This window comes from Rana temporaria, chromosome 13, assembly GCF_905171775.1.
Source record: "Rana temporaria chromosome 13, aRanTem1.1, whole genome shotgun sequence".
Taxonomy (NCBI): domain Eukaryota; kingdom Metazoa; phylum Chordata; class Amphibia; order Anura; family Ranidae; genus Rana; species Rana temporaria.
In genome coordinates this window covers 49685796-49705113 of record NC_053501.1, presented here as the reverse complement: position 1 = coordinate 49705113, position 19318 = coordinate 49685796, and the positions used below count along the sequence as shown (strand labels likewise).

General features: G+C 43.2%; 1 protein-coding gene across 6 annotated transcripts in view; it reads left to right on the top strand.

Annotated features, from left to right (window-relative positions):
* Positions 1 to 19318, top strand: part of DPF3 (double PHD fingers 3) — a 354464-nt gene that overhangs the window by 111233 nt on the left and 223913 nt on the right. For all 6 annotated transcript variants that reach the window (XM_040333669.1, XM_040333670.1, XM_040333675.1 and 3 more), the window contains exon 3: positions 13870 to 13977. In XM_040333669.1, the coding sequence (XP_040189603.1) occupies positions 13870 to 13977 (108 nt within the window). The remainder of the gene's footprint in view (positions 1 to 13869; positions 13978 to 19318) is intronic.

Genomic DNA, 19318 nt, shown 5'->3' with positions numbered 1-19318 from the left:
GTTAAGATCCGCCGGCGTAAGAGACTTACGCCTGTCGGATCTAATGGATATCTATGCATAACTGGTTCTAAGAATCAGGCGCAGAGATACGACGGCGTATCTGGAGATACGCCGGCGTATCTCGGTTGTGAATCTGGGCCACAATGTTTTTTGTATAAATATGACTGAAAAATTATGAATTTTTGTACTATTACTTATGTATTTTCTTTGTTATTGTAGCAAACTTAAAATAGAGGCTTTATGAAGAAGCGCTAAACTCGGCGCGAAACATGTCAAGCCACAGCGTTGTGTGTACCAACTTACAGACATCAAGTGTGCTGTTCCTCAATTCCTCTCAGGATCCATCTAATGTATAAATGGTTGGAGGTGGCCTATACCTCTCAAAGATATTTTCAATTATTTATATCTATATATATATATATATATATATATATATATTTTTTTCCTGCTGGTCTTGAAGGTTTAATACAATGCTGTTAAGTTTGTGATTCTGTACAGTTCCCATGAAACTGGGTTTTTTATATGTATAACATTTATAATAACTATTTTTTAAGAAAAAAAAAAAAAAAAAACTTTTTTGACTATATCCTTACCAGACTATAGTGCCTAAAAAGTCCATGACTTGCCCATAAGTCTTTTTTTCTTCCAAAAAGAATCAAATATACTGACAATGCCCATTTGTCAGACGACATCAAAATTATGGGGGCACAGTTGACTGAATAACAGGACCTTATCATAATTTAGATGTTTATTTCAAAGACAAACTGGAGGTTCCTCAGATGTAACCCATGCGCACCACATCTAAATGTGAAAATATCTATAACTGGTATAACAATAAGGTGGTATTCAGGTTATTTAATTCCCCTTTCTTCCCCATGGTTATCTTGAGAATTAGGGATGCACCGATATATCAGCCGCCAAACATTTTTGGCCAAAAATATGGTTATTGGCATTTTGCCGATAATGGCATACTACATCCCTTTGACTTCAATACAATATAGTGTGCCATTGAATTCAATTCAAGCTTAGTCCTCTGCAATTTGTCATGCTGCCTAAACTAGGTAGGCAGCCACCTGTTTGTCTCCACACACTACTAAATTCCATAGGGTCGGTACTGATATTCATCAGATGCTGCCTTTGATAAGAAACGAGAAACAATTTTTCTTTTCCTTTTTTAAAAATTGAAAACCGGTTTATATCTAGCAGCCCTGAGCTTCCTTTTCTCTGACCCCTGCCAGTGCTTCTGGCTCCTCTTCTTTGGCAAATGACAGTGCCCTTGTAGGAAGCTGCTTCTTATGGGGACACTCATGCAGGTTTGCCTGTCTGGGTCTATAGAAATAGACAGCGGGGCTTGGCCCTGCCCCTCATCAGTGGCTTTGATTGACAGCAGCAGGACCAGAAAGTGAGGGGAGGGAGCTGCTGCAGACAGGCACGCCAATAGATTGAATGAGGGCTCGGGTAAGTGTAAGGGGGGGGGGGGGGGGAGATACTAATACCTAAATATTTTTTTTACCCTAATGCAAGAAATGCATTAAGGTTCAAAATGTTTAACCTCTATAACCACTGTAGACCTGCCATACATGGTTTGAAATTTGGCTGGTTCAGCAGAGACTGGCCGAATTTTGATCCAGGTTTGGCCACTGTGGTTGAACAGAAGTCATTCTTCCTCTGTCCATCCACTCGATTGGCGCCACAGGCAATAGGCTGCAGTGCTTGATCAGTGTATTCTGACAATTGGGGAGCCTCCTGTTGCTGTCAATACAATAACACAGCAGGGAGGGATTCCCACATCAATAGTAAATGTGTGGATTGGGGAATCGGGTCCGTTTTTTGTCATTTGATCTGCTGGTTGAATGATAAAAACTTACCCATGGCCTTTAGTAGTATCCTGCCAGCTGTGATCTTTACTTCGGGTTTAAAGTGAGAAAGAAATTTGTTTCAGTGCTCACCAAGTTACCAAAAAAATGATTTATTCAATGGAAGCATTAAATAAAAATGGAGCTGACACCTTCTAAGAAGATTAAAAAATTAAATGTGCAAATACTTATCCCAGTGGCATTCTCTATAGAAGTAGTATACTGTAACGGCATTGAAAAAATGTAACACTCATATAGGATGTGGCAATCTAAAGATGTAGCTCTTGCACTTGAGTTTTTACTTGTAGTCTTTTACAGATACTGGGGTAGATTCAGGTAGAATGGCGTTTCTTTGTGTGGGCATAACATATCCTATTTACGTTACGCCTCCGCAACTTTTACAGGCAAGTGCCGTATTCTTAAAAGAAAGTTGCTGTGGCGTAGCATAAAAAGGCCGGCGTAAGCCCGCCTAATTCAAAATGTGAAGAGGTGGGCGTGTGTTATGTAAATCAGGCTTGACCTGACGTGATTGACGTTTTTCCCCGAACGGCGCATGCGCCGTCCGTGGAATTTCCCAGTGTGCATTACTCCAAAGTACGCCGCAAGGACGTCATTGGTTTCGACGTGAACGCAAATGACGTACAGCCCCATTCACGGACGACTTACGCAAACGACGTAACATTTTCAAAATTAGACGCGGGAACGACGGCCATACTTAACATAGGATACGCCTCATATAGCAGGGGTAACTTTACGCCGGGAAAAGCCTAACGTAAACTGCGTAAATGTACTGTGTCGGACGGGCGTACGTTCGTGAATTCGCGTATCTAGCTGATTTACATATTCTAGGCGTAAATCGGCGTACACGCCCCTAGCGGCCAGCGTAAATATGCAGTTAAGATCCGACGGCGTAAGAGACTTACGTCGGTCGGATCTTAGCCAAATCTATGCGTAACTGATTCTATGAATCAGGCGCATAGATACGACCGGCCGGACTCAGAGATACGACGGCGTATCAGGAGAAACGATATCGTATCTCCTATGTGAATCTACCCCACTATGTTAAAAGTCTCCACCTAGGTTACAGTGAGAGGTTGAGCAGAATATGCAGATGATATACAAATGTATTAAGTGGAGACTTTGGAACATTGCATCTGTAGTAGGACTAAAGTAAACAGTCAACTTAAGGACTACATTCCTAGGTTGCCTTTTCTAGTGGGACTCTACGTTTTACTACCACCGATGCAGGGCATTTTTTTCCTCCCACTGACCAGGGGCGGACTGACAGCTCATGGGGCCCCCGGGCAAAAGGAGATCATGGGGCCCCCTGTGTCTCCGCCCATGTGTCCCCGCCCACGTTCAAGCTATATCCACACAAAGTCCCACCTACATATTGCACTGCCCACATTGCATGCGTTCAAAGAATTTCTCTACACAATGTTTATTATAGGAATTAAAAAATTCTTGCCACTGACCACCAATGTAAGGGACATTCTTACCACTGATCACCAATGTAAGAAACATTCTTCTCACTGATCACCAATGTAAGGGACATTCTTTCCACTGATCACCAATGTAAGGAACATTCTTCCCACTGATCACCAATGTAAGGAACATTCTTCTCAATGATCACCAATGTAAGGAACATTCTTCTCACTGATCACCAATGTAAGGAACATTCTTCTCACTGATCACCAATGTAAGGAACATTCTTCCCACTGATCACCAATGTAAGGAACATTCTTCCCACTGATCACCAATGTAAGGAACATTCTTCCCACTGATCACCAATGTAAGGAACATTCTTCCCACTGATCACCAATGTAAGGAACATTCTTCCCACTGATCACCAATGTAAGGAACATTCTTCTCACTGATCACCAATCTTCCCACTGATCACCAATGTAAGGGACATTCTTCCCACTGATCACCAATGTAAGGGACATTCTTCCCACTGATCACCAATGTAAGGGACATTCTTCTCACTGATCACCAATGTAAGGAACATTCTTCCCACTGATCACCAATGTAAGGGACATTCTTCTCACTGATCACCAATGTAAGGAACATTCTTCCCACTGATCACCAATGTAAGGGACATTCTCCTCAATGATCACCAATGTAAGGGACATTCTTCTCACTGATCACCAATGTAAGGAACATTCTTCCCACTGATCACCAATGTAAGGATCATTCTTCTCACTGATCACCAATGTAAGGGACATTCTTCTCACTGATCACCAATGTAAGGGACATTCTTCTCACTGATCACCAATGTAAGGGACATTCTCCTCAATGATCACCAATGTAAGGGACATTCTTCTCACTGATCACCAATGTAAGGGACATTCTTCCCACTGATCACCAATGTAAGGGACATTCTTCCCACTGATCACCAATGTAAGGGACATTCTTCCCACGGATCACCAATGTAAGGAACATTCTTCTCACTGATCACCAATGTAAGGAACATTCTTCTCACTGATCACCAATGTAAGGAACATTCTTCTCACTGATCACCAATGTAAGGAACATTCTTCCCACTGATCACCAATGTAAGGGACATTCTTCTCACTGATCACCAATCTTCCCACTGATCACCAATGTAAGGGACATTCTTCCCACTGATCACCAATGTAAGGGACATTCTTCCCACTGATCACCAATGTAAGGAACATTCTTCCCACTGATCACCAATGTAAGGAACATTCTTCCCACTGATCACCAATGTAAGGGACATTCTTCTCACTGATCACCAATCTTCCCACTGATCACCAATGTAAGGAACATTCTTCTCACTGATCACCAATGTAAGGAACATTCTTCCCACTGATCACCAATGTAAGGAACATTCTTCTCACTGATCACCAATCTTCCCACTGATCACCAATGTAAGGGACATTCTTCCCACTGATCACCAATGTAAGGGACATTCTTCCCACTGATCACCAATGTAAGGGACATTCTTCTCACTGATCACCAATGTAAGGAACATTCTTCCCACTGATCACCAATGTAAGGGACATTCTTCTCACTGATCACCAATGTAAGGAACATTCTTCCCACTGATCACCAATGTAAGGGACATTCTCCTCAATGATCACCAATGTAAGGGACATTCTTCTCACTGATCACCAATGTAAGGAACATTCTTCCCACTGATCACCAATGTAAGGATCATTCTTCTCACTGATCACCAATGTAAGGGACATTCTTCTCACTGATCACCAATGTAAGGGACATTCTTCTCACTGATCACCAATGTAAGGGACATTCTCCTCAATGATCACCAATGTAAGGGACATTCTTCTCACTGATCACCAATGTAAGGGACATTCTTCCCACTGATCACCAATGTAAGGGACATTCTTCCCACTGATCACCAATGTAAGGGACATTCTTCCCACGGATCACCAATGTAAGGAACATTCTTCTCACTGATCACCAATGTAAGGAACATTCTTCTCACTGATCACCAATGTAAGGAACATTCTTCTCACTGATCACCAATGTAAGGAACATTCTTCCCACTGATCACCAATGTAAGGGACATTCTTCTCACTGATCACCAATCTTCCCACTGATCACCAATGTAAGGGACATTCTTCCCACTGATCACCAATGTAAGGGACATTCTTCCCACTGATCACCAATGTAAGGGACATTCTTCTCACTGATCACCAATGTAAGGAACATTCTTCCCACTGATCACCAATGTAAGGGACATTCTTCTCACTGATCACCAATGTAAGGAACATTCTTCCCACTGATCACCAATGTAAGGGACATTCTCCTCAATGATCACCAATGTAAGGGACATTCTTCTCACTGATCACCAATGTAAGGAACATTCTTCCCACTGATCACCAATGTAAGGATCATTCTTCTCACTGATCACCAATGTAAGGGACATTCTTCTCACTGATCACCAATGTAAGGGACATTCTTCTCACTGATCACCAATGTAAGGATCATTCTTCTCACTGATCACCAATGTAAGGGACATTCTTCTCACTGATCACCAATGTAAGGGACATTCTTCTCACTGATCACCAATGTAAGGGACATTCTCCTCAATGATCACCAATGTAAGGGACATTCTTCTCACTGATCACCAATGTAAGGGACATTCTTCTCAATGATCACCAATGTAAGGGACATTCTTCTCACTGATCACCAATGTAAGGAACATTCTTCCCACTGATCACCAATGTAAGGGACATTCTTCCCACTGATCACCAATGTAAGGAACATTCTTCTCACTGATCACCAATGTAAGGAACATTCTTCCCACTGATCACCAATGTAAGGGACATTCTTCCCACTGATCACCAATGTAAGGAGCATTCTTAGTGTACAGATGACAATATTAGGCCGCTTTTACACTGGGGCGGTGGCGGTGGTAAAGTGCCGCTAAAAAGCGGCGCTTTACTGTAATTTTTGTGGAGGTATTAGGCCGCTAGTGCTAGCGCTTTTAACCCCCATTAGTGTCCGAAAAAGGGATAAAACAACCCGCAAAGCACTGCTGCATTTCAATGGGCAGGAGCGGTGTACACACCGCTCCTTCACCACTCCAAAGATGCTGCTTGCAGGAAATTTTTTAACGTCCTGCCAGCGCATCACCCCAGTGTGAAAGTACTTAGGCTTTCACATTTACACTGCAATGGAGACGTTTTACAGGCGCTATTTTAGCCCAAAAGCGCATGAAAAACTTCCCAGTGTGAAAGCGGACTAAGGCCCCTTTCACATGGGGCGGATCAGTGATGATCCACCTCCGTATGCTCCACTTGCTCTGTTGATCCCCGCTGAGCCGGCGGATGACAGGGCGGTCCTCACACACTGTGCAGGGACCGCCCTGTCTTTTCTCCGCTCTCCCCTATGGGGGGATCTGATGCACACGGACCGTCTGTCCGCGTTCATCCGATCCGATCTGCAGACAGAAGAAAAAATAGTGTTTTCTTCCGTCTGCAAAATTGGATCTTTGTGGAGGTGGACAAGATCGGGTGTCAGCGGATGTTTATCCGCTGACACCTGCAATGGGTGTATGTCCCTTTTTCATCCGCAAACCGATGGAAAAGCGGACATACGGTCCGCACGTGTGAAAGGGGCCTTAGGGAAAAGCACTCAGTGTATACATTTCAATAATTATATTTATATATATATAGAGAGAGAGAGAGAGAGAATAACACTCACTTAGCCCAGGTTCACACTGACAGCGGGAATGAAATCCTGCAAGTTCAGCTAAACTCGCACGATTTCATACCCACATGTCAGTGCGAGTTTGGCAGGCGATTTCAAGAGACATCTGTGCGGGTTGCTGCACAGATGTCTATGGAAATTGCACCCAGAAGTCACTAAAAGTTGTACAGAAACTACTTTTGGGAATCAGTGCGGTGCCACAAATGGGGCATCGCACCGATTCGGGTAGTGCCATTGCCATGCCATTTGACATGTCAAATCGCATGGCAAATTGCTCCGATGTGAACCAGGGCTAAGTGCTAATCCCTATATAACACTGATATCTATACACTGAGTGCATTGAGTGGCATTCAGTGTACCAGATATCAGTGTGTACCAGTGAATAGCACCTGACCTGTCACCTGGTAAATAGGCACACAGTACAGGGCAAGAAAAAAGGAACCAGGAAGTAACACTCAGCATGGCTCTTCTAACAACACAGACACAGTAACTGCAGTGCTTTCATTATCACACTGACCTGCTGCACACAAGGCAGATCAGTGTGGATGCCGTTTTGGAATTTGAAGCTGTCTCAGTCCCCTCCGCTCTGTGTGCAGTGCACTCTCCCTCCAGCTCCTTCACAGACTGGACCCCACGGCAGTGACTTATGGCCCCGCCCCCTCAGCTGAATTCCCCAGGGGGAGAGGTGGCCGGAGCGCCTGTCACTGTCTGAACATCCCTGCACGGCTCACAGCTCTGATGAGCCATCCACCCCGGCCAGCTCACACCTCCAAACCGCTCATACAGCCACATCAACCGGGTGGCATTTAATAGTTCAATGGCACTGTTTTTAATTCTGTGGATAATAATATGCTGCTGCGGGCACCTCCAGGGGCAGACTGAGCCGACCCGGGCCCCCCCCACCACGGGCCCTCGGGCAGTGCCCGACTGACCGAATGGTCAGTCCGCCCCTGCCACTGACCTATAATGCCAGGCATTTATCTTCTACTGACCAATGACGCTGGGCAACTGCACCCACTGACCATTTACCCAGATTTTTTTTTCCCCACCAACCAACAATTCCAGGCATGTGCCTCCCGTTGACTACCAACAACGGGGCATTTAATTTTTCTCCTAATGACCCTTTTTTTTTAAATAGAGTATGTGATTGGGATTCATTAATGCACATATGGTATATGTGCCATTACAATTTGTATTTCTTGTTTGTTTGTTTTTTGTTTTTTTCAGTTGTTATTGAATAAACATATTTAGTATAATCAGTAAATCGCTTTTTACATTTTTTTTCCTGGCAGCTTTATGTAGAATGTTTTACTGCTTTCAGTCTTCATTGGTTCCAGATATTATTAATAATATAATATTAATAATTATTCCTTACTTGGGGATTCTCCAATATCTCTGCACTCTTCATGTTCTGAAAATACAAATCTGGTACATATTTACTGTGCTCTTTGTTAGCTGCATAGGGTAATAGAGAGCATACTTCCCCAATGATGGAATTACTAGCCTCTCCCTTTATAATTGCTTTGTCCCAACCTGAGACAAAGCAAGAGCCAATATCATGTTTATAAAGAAGGGGGATCTTTCACTTTCCCAGTGTCCTGGCCCTGGGAGATTGTACCCTAATGTTTGATTAAGGGCTGGTTCATACTTGTGTGAATAAAAAATGCAGGTAAAAACTGAAATTCAGTCATCTTCATTTACCTGTGCTTTTGTGCGCATTTGCAGTTTTATGTGTGTTTTTTTTCAACTCATATCGCTTTTAAGCGATTTTTTTTTTTCTATGAGTTTTCACAAAAAAATACAATAAAATCATTATTGGTGGCCAGAAACGTAACTTACAAAAATCCCCACTAAATCTAAAAGTTTAAATTGTATTGAGGTAATAAAAAAAAACCCTCTGTATGTAAATGAGGTCTTAGGGCTCATTCATGTGGGTGCTGTGTCCTGTGCAGTGCAAACCAGTTTTTTTTTTATGTGGCTGGAGCTGTCTGCAAGCAGACAATATTATGTTATGGGTACGCATCAACTGTATGAAGACAGCAGCAGGTCCTAATTTGACAGGAATGTGGGTGTAGGTGTATGGCCCCAAACACAGACCGTGTGCATTCGGGTCCACTCGCCTGCAACTACACACCTGTCAAATCTAGGACCTGTGGCACAGTTGCTGCATCCCCATAGAGTAATGGGCAACTCCAACCACACAAACAAGCCACTCATTCGCACTGTATGCACAAGAGGACCCATGAGAATAAGCTCTGCACGGTGTCGGTAGTGCAGTGGATAGTGTCGTGTTTTTTTTTTACAATACATTTTTTTTTTTTTTACATTTTTCTTAATAGCCCTGTTGGGGGGCTTTGGTAAACTATCAGGTAAACTAAGCAGGCAGGAGAGTAGAGCAGTGATGCTGGAAGTACAACGGGGGGACAAGTGGTGGGCCAGGGTAGCGCATGGAGGACCCGGGCAGCAGGGTGAATCCGATAGTAGGGAGTGATTGAAGATAAGAACTGATCTCCTTGTATGACTCTCCATGAGGCAGCTTAAAGCCACGGGAGGGAGAAGAGGAGAAGCTGGCTCTCAGCTGCATGCGGAGACAGCCATACAAGGAGATCGGTTCTTGTAATTGCCCCCTCGTCGCACCAATTACCCCCGACTATCCAATTCCCACTGCTGCAGGTGTTTTTCCTGTGTTTTGGCACAGTTTACAAGCAGAGTGGTGCAGCAAACTGTAACAGTGTTGCAGTTTTCTGCATCGCAGGTGACTTCTATGGGGAAGTGTAAATGGGGGAACATTAAAAACATTGTTTTCTGTGTGCCCTAGCAGACGGCTGCATTTTTCTTATGCAGAAAAAAGCAGCAATCTTCTACATCGTGAACCACAGGCCCTAATTAAATAGTAATTGATATTTAGCACAAAATCTATTTTAGTTGTTTGATTCAAGAACCAATCGAGATTAATTCTTGAAGCCCTTAAAACGCCATGACAAATTCCCCCCAAATGGACCCCTTTTGGAACAGTCTGAGCCACTTGGTGAGAGGCATGGCAAACTTTTTGAAGATGCAATTATTTGTCAAATTTTTGGAAAAGAAAGAAACAAATTTTTTTTTTTTTAAATACTGTCAGCAGTACAGCATAGTTATATGACTGGTGTGGCAGTCATCAGGGATACTAACTAATGACAGTATGTTAACCACTTAAGCCCCGGACCAAAATGCTGCCTAAAGACCCAAGGGGTTTTTACAGTTCGGGACTGCGTCGCTTTAACAGACAATTACGCGGTCGTGCGACGTGGCTCCCAAACAAAATTGGCGTCTTTTTTTCCCCACAAATAGAGCTTTCTTTTGGTGGTATTTGATCACCTCTGCGGTTTTTATTTTTTGCGCTATAAACAAAAATAGAGCGACAATTTTGAAAAAAATGCAATATTTTTTACTTTTTGCTATAATAAATATCCCCCAAAAACATATATAACATTTTTTTTCCCTCAGTTTAGGCCGATACGTATTCTTCTACCTATTTTTGGTAAAAAAAATCGCAATAATCGTTTATCGGTTGGTTTGCGCAAAATTTATAGTGTTTACAAAATAGGGGATAGTTTTTTTGCATTTTTATTTATTTTTATTTTTTTACTACTAATGGCGGCGATCAGCGATTTTTTTTGTGACTGCGACATTATGGCGGACACTTCTGACAATTTTGACACATTTTTGGGACAATTGTCATTTTCACAGCAAAAAATGCATTTAAATTGCATTCTTTATTGTGAAAATGACAGTTGCAGTTTGGGAGTTAAACACAGGGGGCGCTGTAACATTTAGGGATCACTGTGTGTGTGTTTACTAGTGTAGGGGGGTGTGGCTGTAGGAATGACGTCATCGATCGTGTCTTCCCTATAAAGGGAATGACGCGATCGATGCGCCGACACAGTGAAGCACGGGGAAGCCGTGTTTACACACGGCTCTCCCCGTTCTTCAGCTCCGGGGAGCGATCGCGACGGAGCGGCTATAAACAAATAGCCGCGCCGTCATCCCGGATCGCTCCTGAAGCCACGGGGACCGCCGCATGTACCGGGGGGGGTCCCGATCGGACCCCCGACCCACGTCAAGCAGAGGACGTATATATACGTGGATGTGCCTGCCTGTGCCATTCTGCTGACGTATATGTACATGAGGCGGTCCTTAAGTGGTTAAAAAAGAAATACTGTTTTATTTAGTTTTTTTAACCACTAGCGTGGCCGGCTAGTTCTGGGAGCGCGTCTTTTAACCTTTGGGTTATTTTTTACCAAAGAAATGTAGCAGTATAACTTTAGGTCAACATTTATGAAGAAAAAAAAAATCCATAAATTTAATCACAGAAACAAAAAATCTTTTTTGACAAATTTTCGGTATTTAAAAATAGAAACCCAGTGGTGATTAAATGCCATGACTGCTGAGGCGCAATGCTACCAGGTACCCCTTACTACAAACTTATGTAAATAAACCTTCCCCCCTTGCCCCTTCATCCCAATAAATAAACACTCTTACAACCATTAAGTTGGAAAGGGCAAGGCCACAGCTTTATTAAAGCAAACATAACAACTTTAAACCATTTGTAACCAGTGCCAGTCACAGTTTTACTGTGAGCACAATTCCGGAAGGGGGAGGGGCCTGTCCTTACCATAAGTGCTGGACAGGCCGCCTACTTCCGGTGTCCATAAAGGGGCATGGCCCACTACGGCCATTTCCTGCTGGCAAGGTCAAGAAAACCGCAGCAAGCTGTGACGTACCATAACAAAAGGGGCGGGAGGGTGGGCAGCTCTTCCCAGCGCGCTTCCCAAGGACCCAGAATTCCCTGGGGCGATCCCTTTTATCGGAGCTCCGGCCCAACCCATCCCCCCGAGTAGCCAATCCCACCATGACCACCGCCTTGTCCAGTACCTGGTCATGCCCCCATCAGTCAGGGCTCTCTTTCCCTAGGGGGGCTCAAGAGGCCTTCACCAGAGTAGTTCAGTTTCATTATAGTAACAGGGCTTTTTTTTGTTATTTATTTCTTAAAGGGGTTGTAAAGGTTAATTTTTTTTTCTAAATAGGTTCCTTTAACCACCTCAATACAGGGCACCTAAACCTTCTTTCTGCCCAGACCAATTTTCAGCTTTCGGTGCTCTCACACTTCGAATGACAATTACTACAACACTGTACCCAAATGAAATTTGCGTCCTTTTTTTCACACAAATAGATTTTTTTTTTTTGGTGGTATTTAATCACTAGTGGGTTTTTAATTTTTTGTGCTATAAATAAAAAGACCATACATTTTGTGAAAAATTGCATCTCTGATCGTCCATGGACGGACACAGCCTTCACAAGTCTTGACATATGGGTTATGTTCCTGTTCATAGGAGAGGACTAGCAGAACATGTTAGATATTTGAATACATGCTACTTTAAGCACGCCGCCCGGCCAGTCAGGAAAGGAGTGGGGACGAGAGCCCCCCCTCCTGAGCCGTACCAGGCCGCATGCCCTCAACTTGGGGGGTTTGGGTGCTCTGGGGCAGGGGGGGCGCCCTTTAATAAGGGGGCCCCCCCAGATACTGGCCCCCCACCCTAGGTGAATAAATATGGGGTACATCGTACCTTTACCCATTCACCTGGAGGAAAAGTGTAAAAGAAAATGAACACACAATGCAGGGTTTTAAAATAATTAGTCAACTCCGGGGGGGTCTTCTTCGCTCTCCCGATACGTCTGCACTTTGATACTGATACGTCTGCACTTTGATACTGATACGTCTGCACTTTGAAGAAGGATATCTTTGTTATGACAGCAGCTAGTTGCCATAACCCCAGTATCCTCTTTGGGCGGGGCGATTCGGTCCGGTTTCCCATAATATTGGTCCCTGCGGTGGATTCCCTGCTAAATCGCCTTCAACAACGGCGGGAGAGGGGCCTCTGCCGCTTACCAGAGCCCTTTGGCAGCAGCAGAGGCGATTGGGTCCTCTCTCCTGCTTGGTATGGAGACAAGTGAGGTGAAGATGGCCCCCACCCATCTCTATACCATCGCATGGCGGTGTCAAAACGTCACTTCCGCCTATAGCTCTTAAAGGGCCCTTTTTTTAATTTTTTTTTTTCAAATGTTTTTGGAATTTTTTGCATTTTTATATAAATATGAGACCTGAGGTCTTTTTGACCCCAGATCTCATATTTAAGAGGTCCTGTCGTGCTTTTTGTAATAGGAATAAGTGACACCATTTTTTTTTTTAAATAACAGTGTAAAAATGTTATAATAAAAGGTAAAAGAAAAAAAAAGCATTTTTTAAAAGCTCAAATGCAGAAGCGAGCACATATGAAAACAGTGTGCAAACCACACATGTGAGGTATCGCCACAATCGGTAGAGTGAGAGCAATAATTCTAGCACTAGACCTCCTCTGAAACTCAAAACATGCAACCTGTAGAATTTTTTAAACATCGCCTATGGAGATTAAGGGTAAAAGTTTGTCGCCATTCCACGAGCGGGCACAATTTTGAAGCCTGACATGTTGGGTATCAATTTACTCAGCGTGACATTATCTTTCACAATATATAAAAAAAATTGGGCTAACTTTACTGTTGTCTTACTTTTTAATTAAAAAAAGTGTATTTTTTTTAAAGTGTGCTTGTAAGACCGCTGTGCAAATACGGTGTGACAGAAAGTATTGCAACGACTGCCATTTTATTCTCTAGGGTGTTAGAATTTTTTTTTTTTATTAATATTTGGGGGTTCTAAGTAATGTATTTAACGTGTAAACAACAAATCTCAGAAAGAGGCTCAGTCGTTAAGTGGTTATTTTTATTTTTTTGAGGGCAGGTGTGGCTCCTGGACAACTATATACATACCCAGCGAGGTGTTGGAGAAAGAAGAGACGCTTACATCCTCCTGAAGATCCCCGGTTACGACTTTTGGAGATAAAATCAGGTTGGTCACCTTTGTATCACTTGGATCTGTGTTTTAGATATCAACTGTTAGGCCTTGTACTCACGAGCAGACATGTCCGATGAAACCGGTCCGTGGACCGTTTTCATCGGACATGTCTGCCCGGGGACTTCTGTTCGATGGCTGTACACACGGCGGGCGCTCGGACATGTCCGGGCGGACAGGTTTCCAGCGGACTGTTTTAAAGCAAGTCCAGGAAACAGTTGTCCGCTGGAAACCTGTCCGATCCGCCCGAAAATGGTCCGCTTGTGCCTACACACGGCCAAACATGTCTGCTGAAACTGGTCCGCGGACCAGTTTCAGCAGACATGTTTGGTCGTGTGTACAGGGCCTAAGTGTTCATCTCTACATCTGGATTATAGCGGGGTAAACAAAAGCAATTATTGTGAAACATTGTGGAATATTATGTACTGTATGCAAACCCTTATTTTTTTAAATTTTTCTTAAGACATATGGGATAGTAGTGTTCTAAATTTGTACTTTTATATTTGACGGGGTGGCAGGGAAAATTTGTCAGGGTGATACATTTTAATAATTACAATATTAAATTGTCAATTTATACTCATTTTTTAAACTATAGTTATTAAAATGTAGCACCTTAAAATTAATTTCTTACTTTTTACATTTTCAATTTTTACAATTTCCTGAAAAACTTGGCTTCTACTCGAGTATATACGGTAGGTTTTCATGAAAGACAAAATAAGCTTTTTGTACTTACTATAAAATCTTTTTATAGTAAGGGACACACTAACTCAGATTCTGAAAATGTTAGATATACTGCTGCCTAAAGGAGGTTTGGACTCTGGGCAAAGAGAAAAAGTTTTGTAATCAAGCAAAAACTTAGACCATTAAACAGAGGGGCAGGACCAGTGTTGCTCAATGGACATTTAAAAATATTTGCTTAACAAAAAAAAAAAACTGTTGCGTTTAAATACCACCAAAAGAAAGCTCTAGCTGTCTCAAAAAACAATTGTTTGGGTACAGTGTTATATTATCACGCAGGGCTGCTGATAGGGGCGGGACCACTAGTCCTTCTGTAGGGGGCCCAGGCACACAGGGGGGCCCAAACAGCTGGGGGAATTGGTGCAACTGGGCAGAGGGGACAATTACAGGATTCCCTGGGTGGCTCTCTGTAGCATCTGAAAGCTGATTTCTCTCCCTCATGCCGGCTTTTAGCTGCTGCAGGGAGAGACACAGACACAAGGCATCATTCCTGTAATTGCTTCCCCTGCAGCGATCCCCCTTCCTGTTCTGCCTGCTTCTGATTCCCCCAATGTGCCCCCGTGTCACTAAGCCTCTATCCCGCCCCTTTCCATGGTGCGGTCGTAGTGTTTTACGTCACCGCGTTTGGACATGGTCGGATTTTTGACTGATGGTGTGTAGGCAAAACTGATGAAAGTCGGCTTCATCGGATATCCAACGAAAAAATCCATTGGATTAGATTCCATCAGATATCCGATCGTGTGTACAGGGCTTTAGAAGGTGAAAGAAGACCTGCTCAAGAGCTGGAATTTTTAAGATGACCAATGGGTATTTTTTTGCACTTGTTGGATAGATATAACAAAACACTTCCAATAGTACCTCCCTGGCGGTATGATTATGTCAGATTTTTGAGGCTGAGAGCGGTACAATTATTTTGCATGGAAATTTGGCGTTTTATATTGTAGGCCTTTAATTCTTAGGAATCACTTGCTTAAATCTGTCCAAACCAGAGTCTAGTAGACATCTCGGGTATGATAAAGTTTGAAACGCAAAGTCATAAATTATAATATAATAAATAACTATAAATAATAAATAATAATAATACTTTTTATTCAATACATTTTAGTCAATATAATCAAATCAAAAACACGAACATTCTTTTTGGCCAAACAAGAGTGCAATATTACTAGTCCTATTGCTTCAGTAAACATCCCCGGGTATGGTAAATTTTGAAACGTGGGACTACACAAAGTCAGACTTCACAATCAGGACAATAGAACCTGGTTTCCTTTCGGATTTCTGCTGACTTCTTTTCCGTTGGTGGGATGTGGTCCATAAAGAGACGACCAGTCAGGCGTTCCGGGTTGACAACGCCAGCAGCACGACGTCCAGCTCTATTTACAGCTGTTGGTGTTTGGTGCTTCAGAATGATCAGTTGGGCAACTTTCCAAACAAAGTCAGCATGAACCACAGGCTTGTCACTGTATTTATCAACTTATTACAGAGGTTTTGAAAGAAGTCCCCATGGACGTCACTGCTGGCAGTGGCTGTGACCGATATATATCCACCAGGCAGTGCTTTTAGAGTTACGTTCCTGGTTATCATTGTAGCACATCCATCCACCTGACGGTGCCTTTCAAGTTATAGCACCTTATTACCACTGAGCGCCAACGCAAATGTAGTATTGCCACAGAATGTGAATGCAAATGTGTTCTTGCAACTGAAGTTTAATAGTTGTGCAGAAAAAAAGCAAAGGTTTCACATTAAAAATGCAATGGCATTTATTCTTTAATCTATAGCTCATTGATTATGCTCATGTACTATAAACTGTAGACAAGAAATTTGTTTCAAGGCTTCATCCATAGTAAAAAGGTTGCAAATAGCTGGTATCGAGTGCAAAGGTGTTATTGCTGGTCTCTGTGTGTGTCCCTGTTAAGGAGACATCTCCAATTTTTGTTTTGTCACTAGGACCAGAAGTAAGAGAACATTTTCCCAATAGGGGCAAATACAGCTATAAAAGATCCAAAATAAATATCTACCCTTTTCTCTAGTTCAGTGGTCTCCAAACTGCGGCCCAGGGAACAGACGCAGCCCTTTGCTTGCCTTTTTATCTGGCCTTTGGGACACAATTTTTTTCTCCCACCGACACCAACAATGTCACTATTCCTTCCACTGACACATATAATAGAGCACTATTCCTTCCACTGACACCAATGATGGAACACGATTTCTTCCACTGACACCAATGATGGAATGGGGAGGGCTGGGGGTGGTAAAAATTGGTTGTACACCCTGTACAACCACTTTTACCTACAGGTAAGCCTAGCTTAAGGGGGCTTCGGTCCTATGTGAGTATTACATAATGAGCTAGTATGCTATGGATACTAGCTCATTATGCCTTTGTCTTGCAGGTATTAGATTTTAGTTATTATTATTTTTTTTAAAGTGGGTTTACAACCACTTTAAGGAGCTGGGCGAGGGCAGGGTGGGAGGCCTGATATGGAGAGAACCTACATACATGTACAGGTCATGTGTGACTTCACTTGCTGCATGCTTGTTCCTGATCAGCAGGCAACGGAGGGGTCGTCCTCGGTGCGTCTCCCCGTACAGGTCTCCTGTAATGTAAGGATTGAGAAGAACGATGCAAAGGTTCCCTTGTACTGCATTGTGTGTCCAGATAAAACCTCTGCTATGACCTGTGATTAGGAGGAAGGAAACCATCGGGCAGTAAATGGAACAGGTCACCCTCAAAGTCATCCTGCAGATTTCAAACACACTGATAAGTGTCCGCAGTATCTATACCACTCACCTGTCACACCTGAGCCGACTACAGTGCGCCATCTAGTGAGCCAAGTGTGGACCTGGAGATGAGTGATACAATCCTAGGGAAGAAGAGAATGCAGGGGCTGGAAGACATTACACGGAGCAGATGTACAGCCGACTGGAGGGGAGGAGGAGAGGATGTTCCTCTCCCAAGCTGACATCACTTCCGGTAACGGTTTTAGGTATCAGAGCATTTTCGCAAGTATTGATACTCACGAAAATGCCTAGTATCTGCACCAATACTGGTATCGGTGCAGCCCTACTGGGTATGCCATCATGTGTTAGGTTTATTCATTAGAACGTTTCAAGCAGCAAAGCATCAGCAGTTCTGTTGGTGATATTACTTCAGTATCCAAAAATTCAGATAGATTGTCCTAGGTAACTGCACTCTGTTACTAGATAAGCTTAATGAATATGGTCACTGGGCCAGATTCAGATAGGAGATACGACGGCGTATCTCCTGATACGCCGTCGTATCTCTAAGGCCGGCCGGTCGTATCTATGCGACTGATTCATAGAATCAGTTACGCATAGATCTCCCTAAGATCCACCAGGGGTAAGTGACTTACACCGTCGGATCTTGGGCTACAATTCCAGGCTGGACGCTAGGTGGCGCTTCCATGTCTTTTACGCGTCGAATATGCAAATGAGCATTTACGCCGATTCAGAAACGAACGACCGCCCGGCGCTTTTTTTTTACGTCGTTTGCGTTCGGCTTTTTCGGGCGGAAAGTTACCGGTAAGTGCGGCGTATCCTATGTTAAGTATGGCCGTCGTTCCCGCGCCGAGTTTTGAATTTTTTACGTCGTTTGCGAATACGGCCGGACCTAATTTACGTAAACGTCGAAACCAATGACGTCCTTGCAACGTCATTTGGAGCAATGCACGCTGGGAAAATTTCCGCACGGCGCATGCGCTGTTCGATCGGCGCGGGGACTCGCCTGATTTGAATAGTAAACACCCCCTAGCCGCGGAATTTGAATTCCGCCAGGGGATTTACGATACACCGCCGCAAGTTTTGAGGTAAGTGCTTTCTGAATTAAGCACTTGCCTCAAAAACTTGCGGCGGCGGATCGTAAATCAGATAGGTTAGCGGATCTAAAGATCCGCTAACCTATCTGAATCCGGCCCACTGTGTTTAATTTGTTCCCCTTGGTTATGTCATACTTCTAGGAGACTTCCTAAAAAATAATACAATATAGAAAGTGAACACTCTGCTATCAGTATTTAATTTATGGCCTCCTTAGTATTGCTGGCTGTACTTATTGGGTTTAATGAGTAGATTTTGATTCCATCTGTGCTATTGCTTAAATGGAAAAGTGCCAGAGCTAGATCCCTTTTAATTTGCTACTTGCATGGGTACTCACTGTCATTTCTTTCATTCTCAGGATTTTTTGTAAATGGGACTGCAGCTTCTGTTCTCCAGAGAGAACTGAAAATGATGTTGAGTGATGTGACTTAGTTTGAGAAGTCTAAATAGGTTTATACACAAATCAGTGGGGATTAATGATCCATTTAATGCAAGAAAAGTGAGTAATTCAGGAAATTGCTTCTTGTCAAAGTACAAGTCATTCTTATGATAAAAAGAAAGGTCCCATGCATGTTTGAGCGTAAAGTTTGGGTTCGTTCCCGGACTTTTGTGTTTTTGGTACCCGGACTCGAACAATTTGCTGTAAGTTCGGGTTCGGTGTTCGGCAATGTAATGGCGAGCTGAAGGGCAGTCAATCACCATTTGTTTTAATCGTGTGACCTAGAAGCCATCACAGCCATGCCTACTAATGGCATGGCTGTGATTGGCC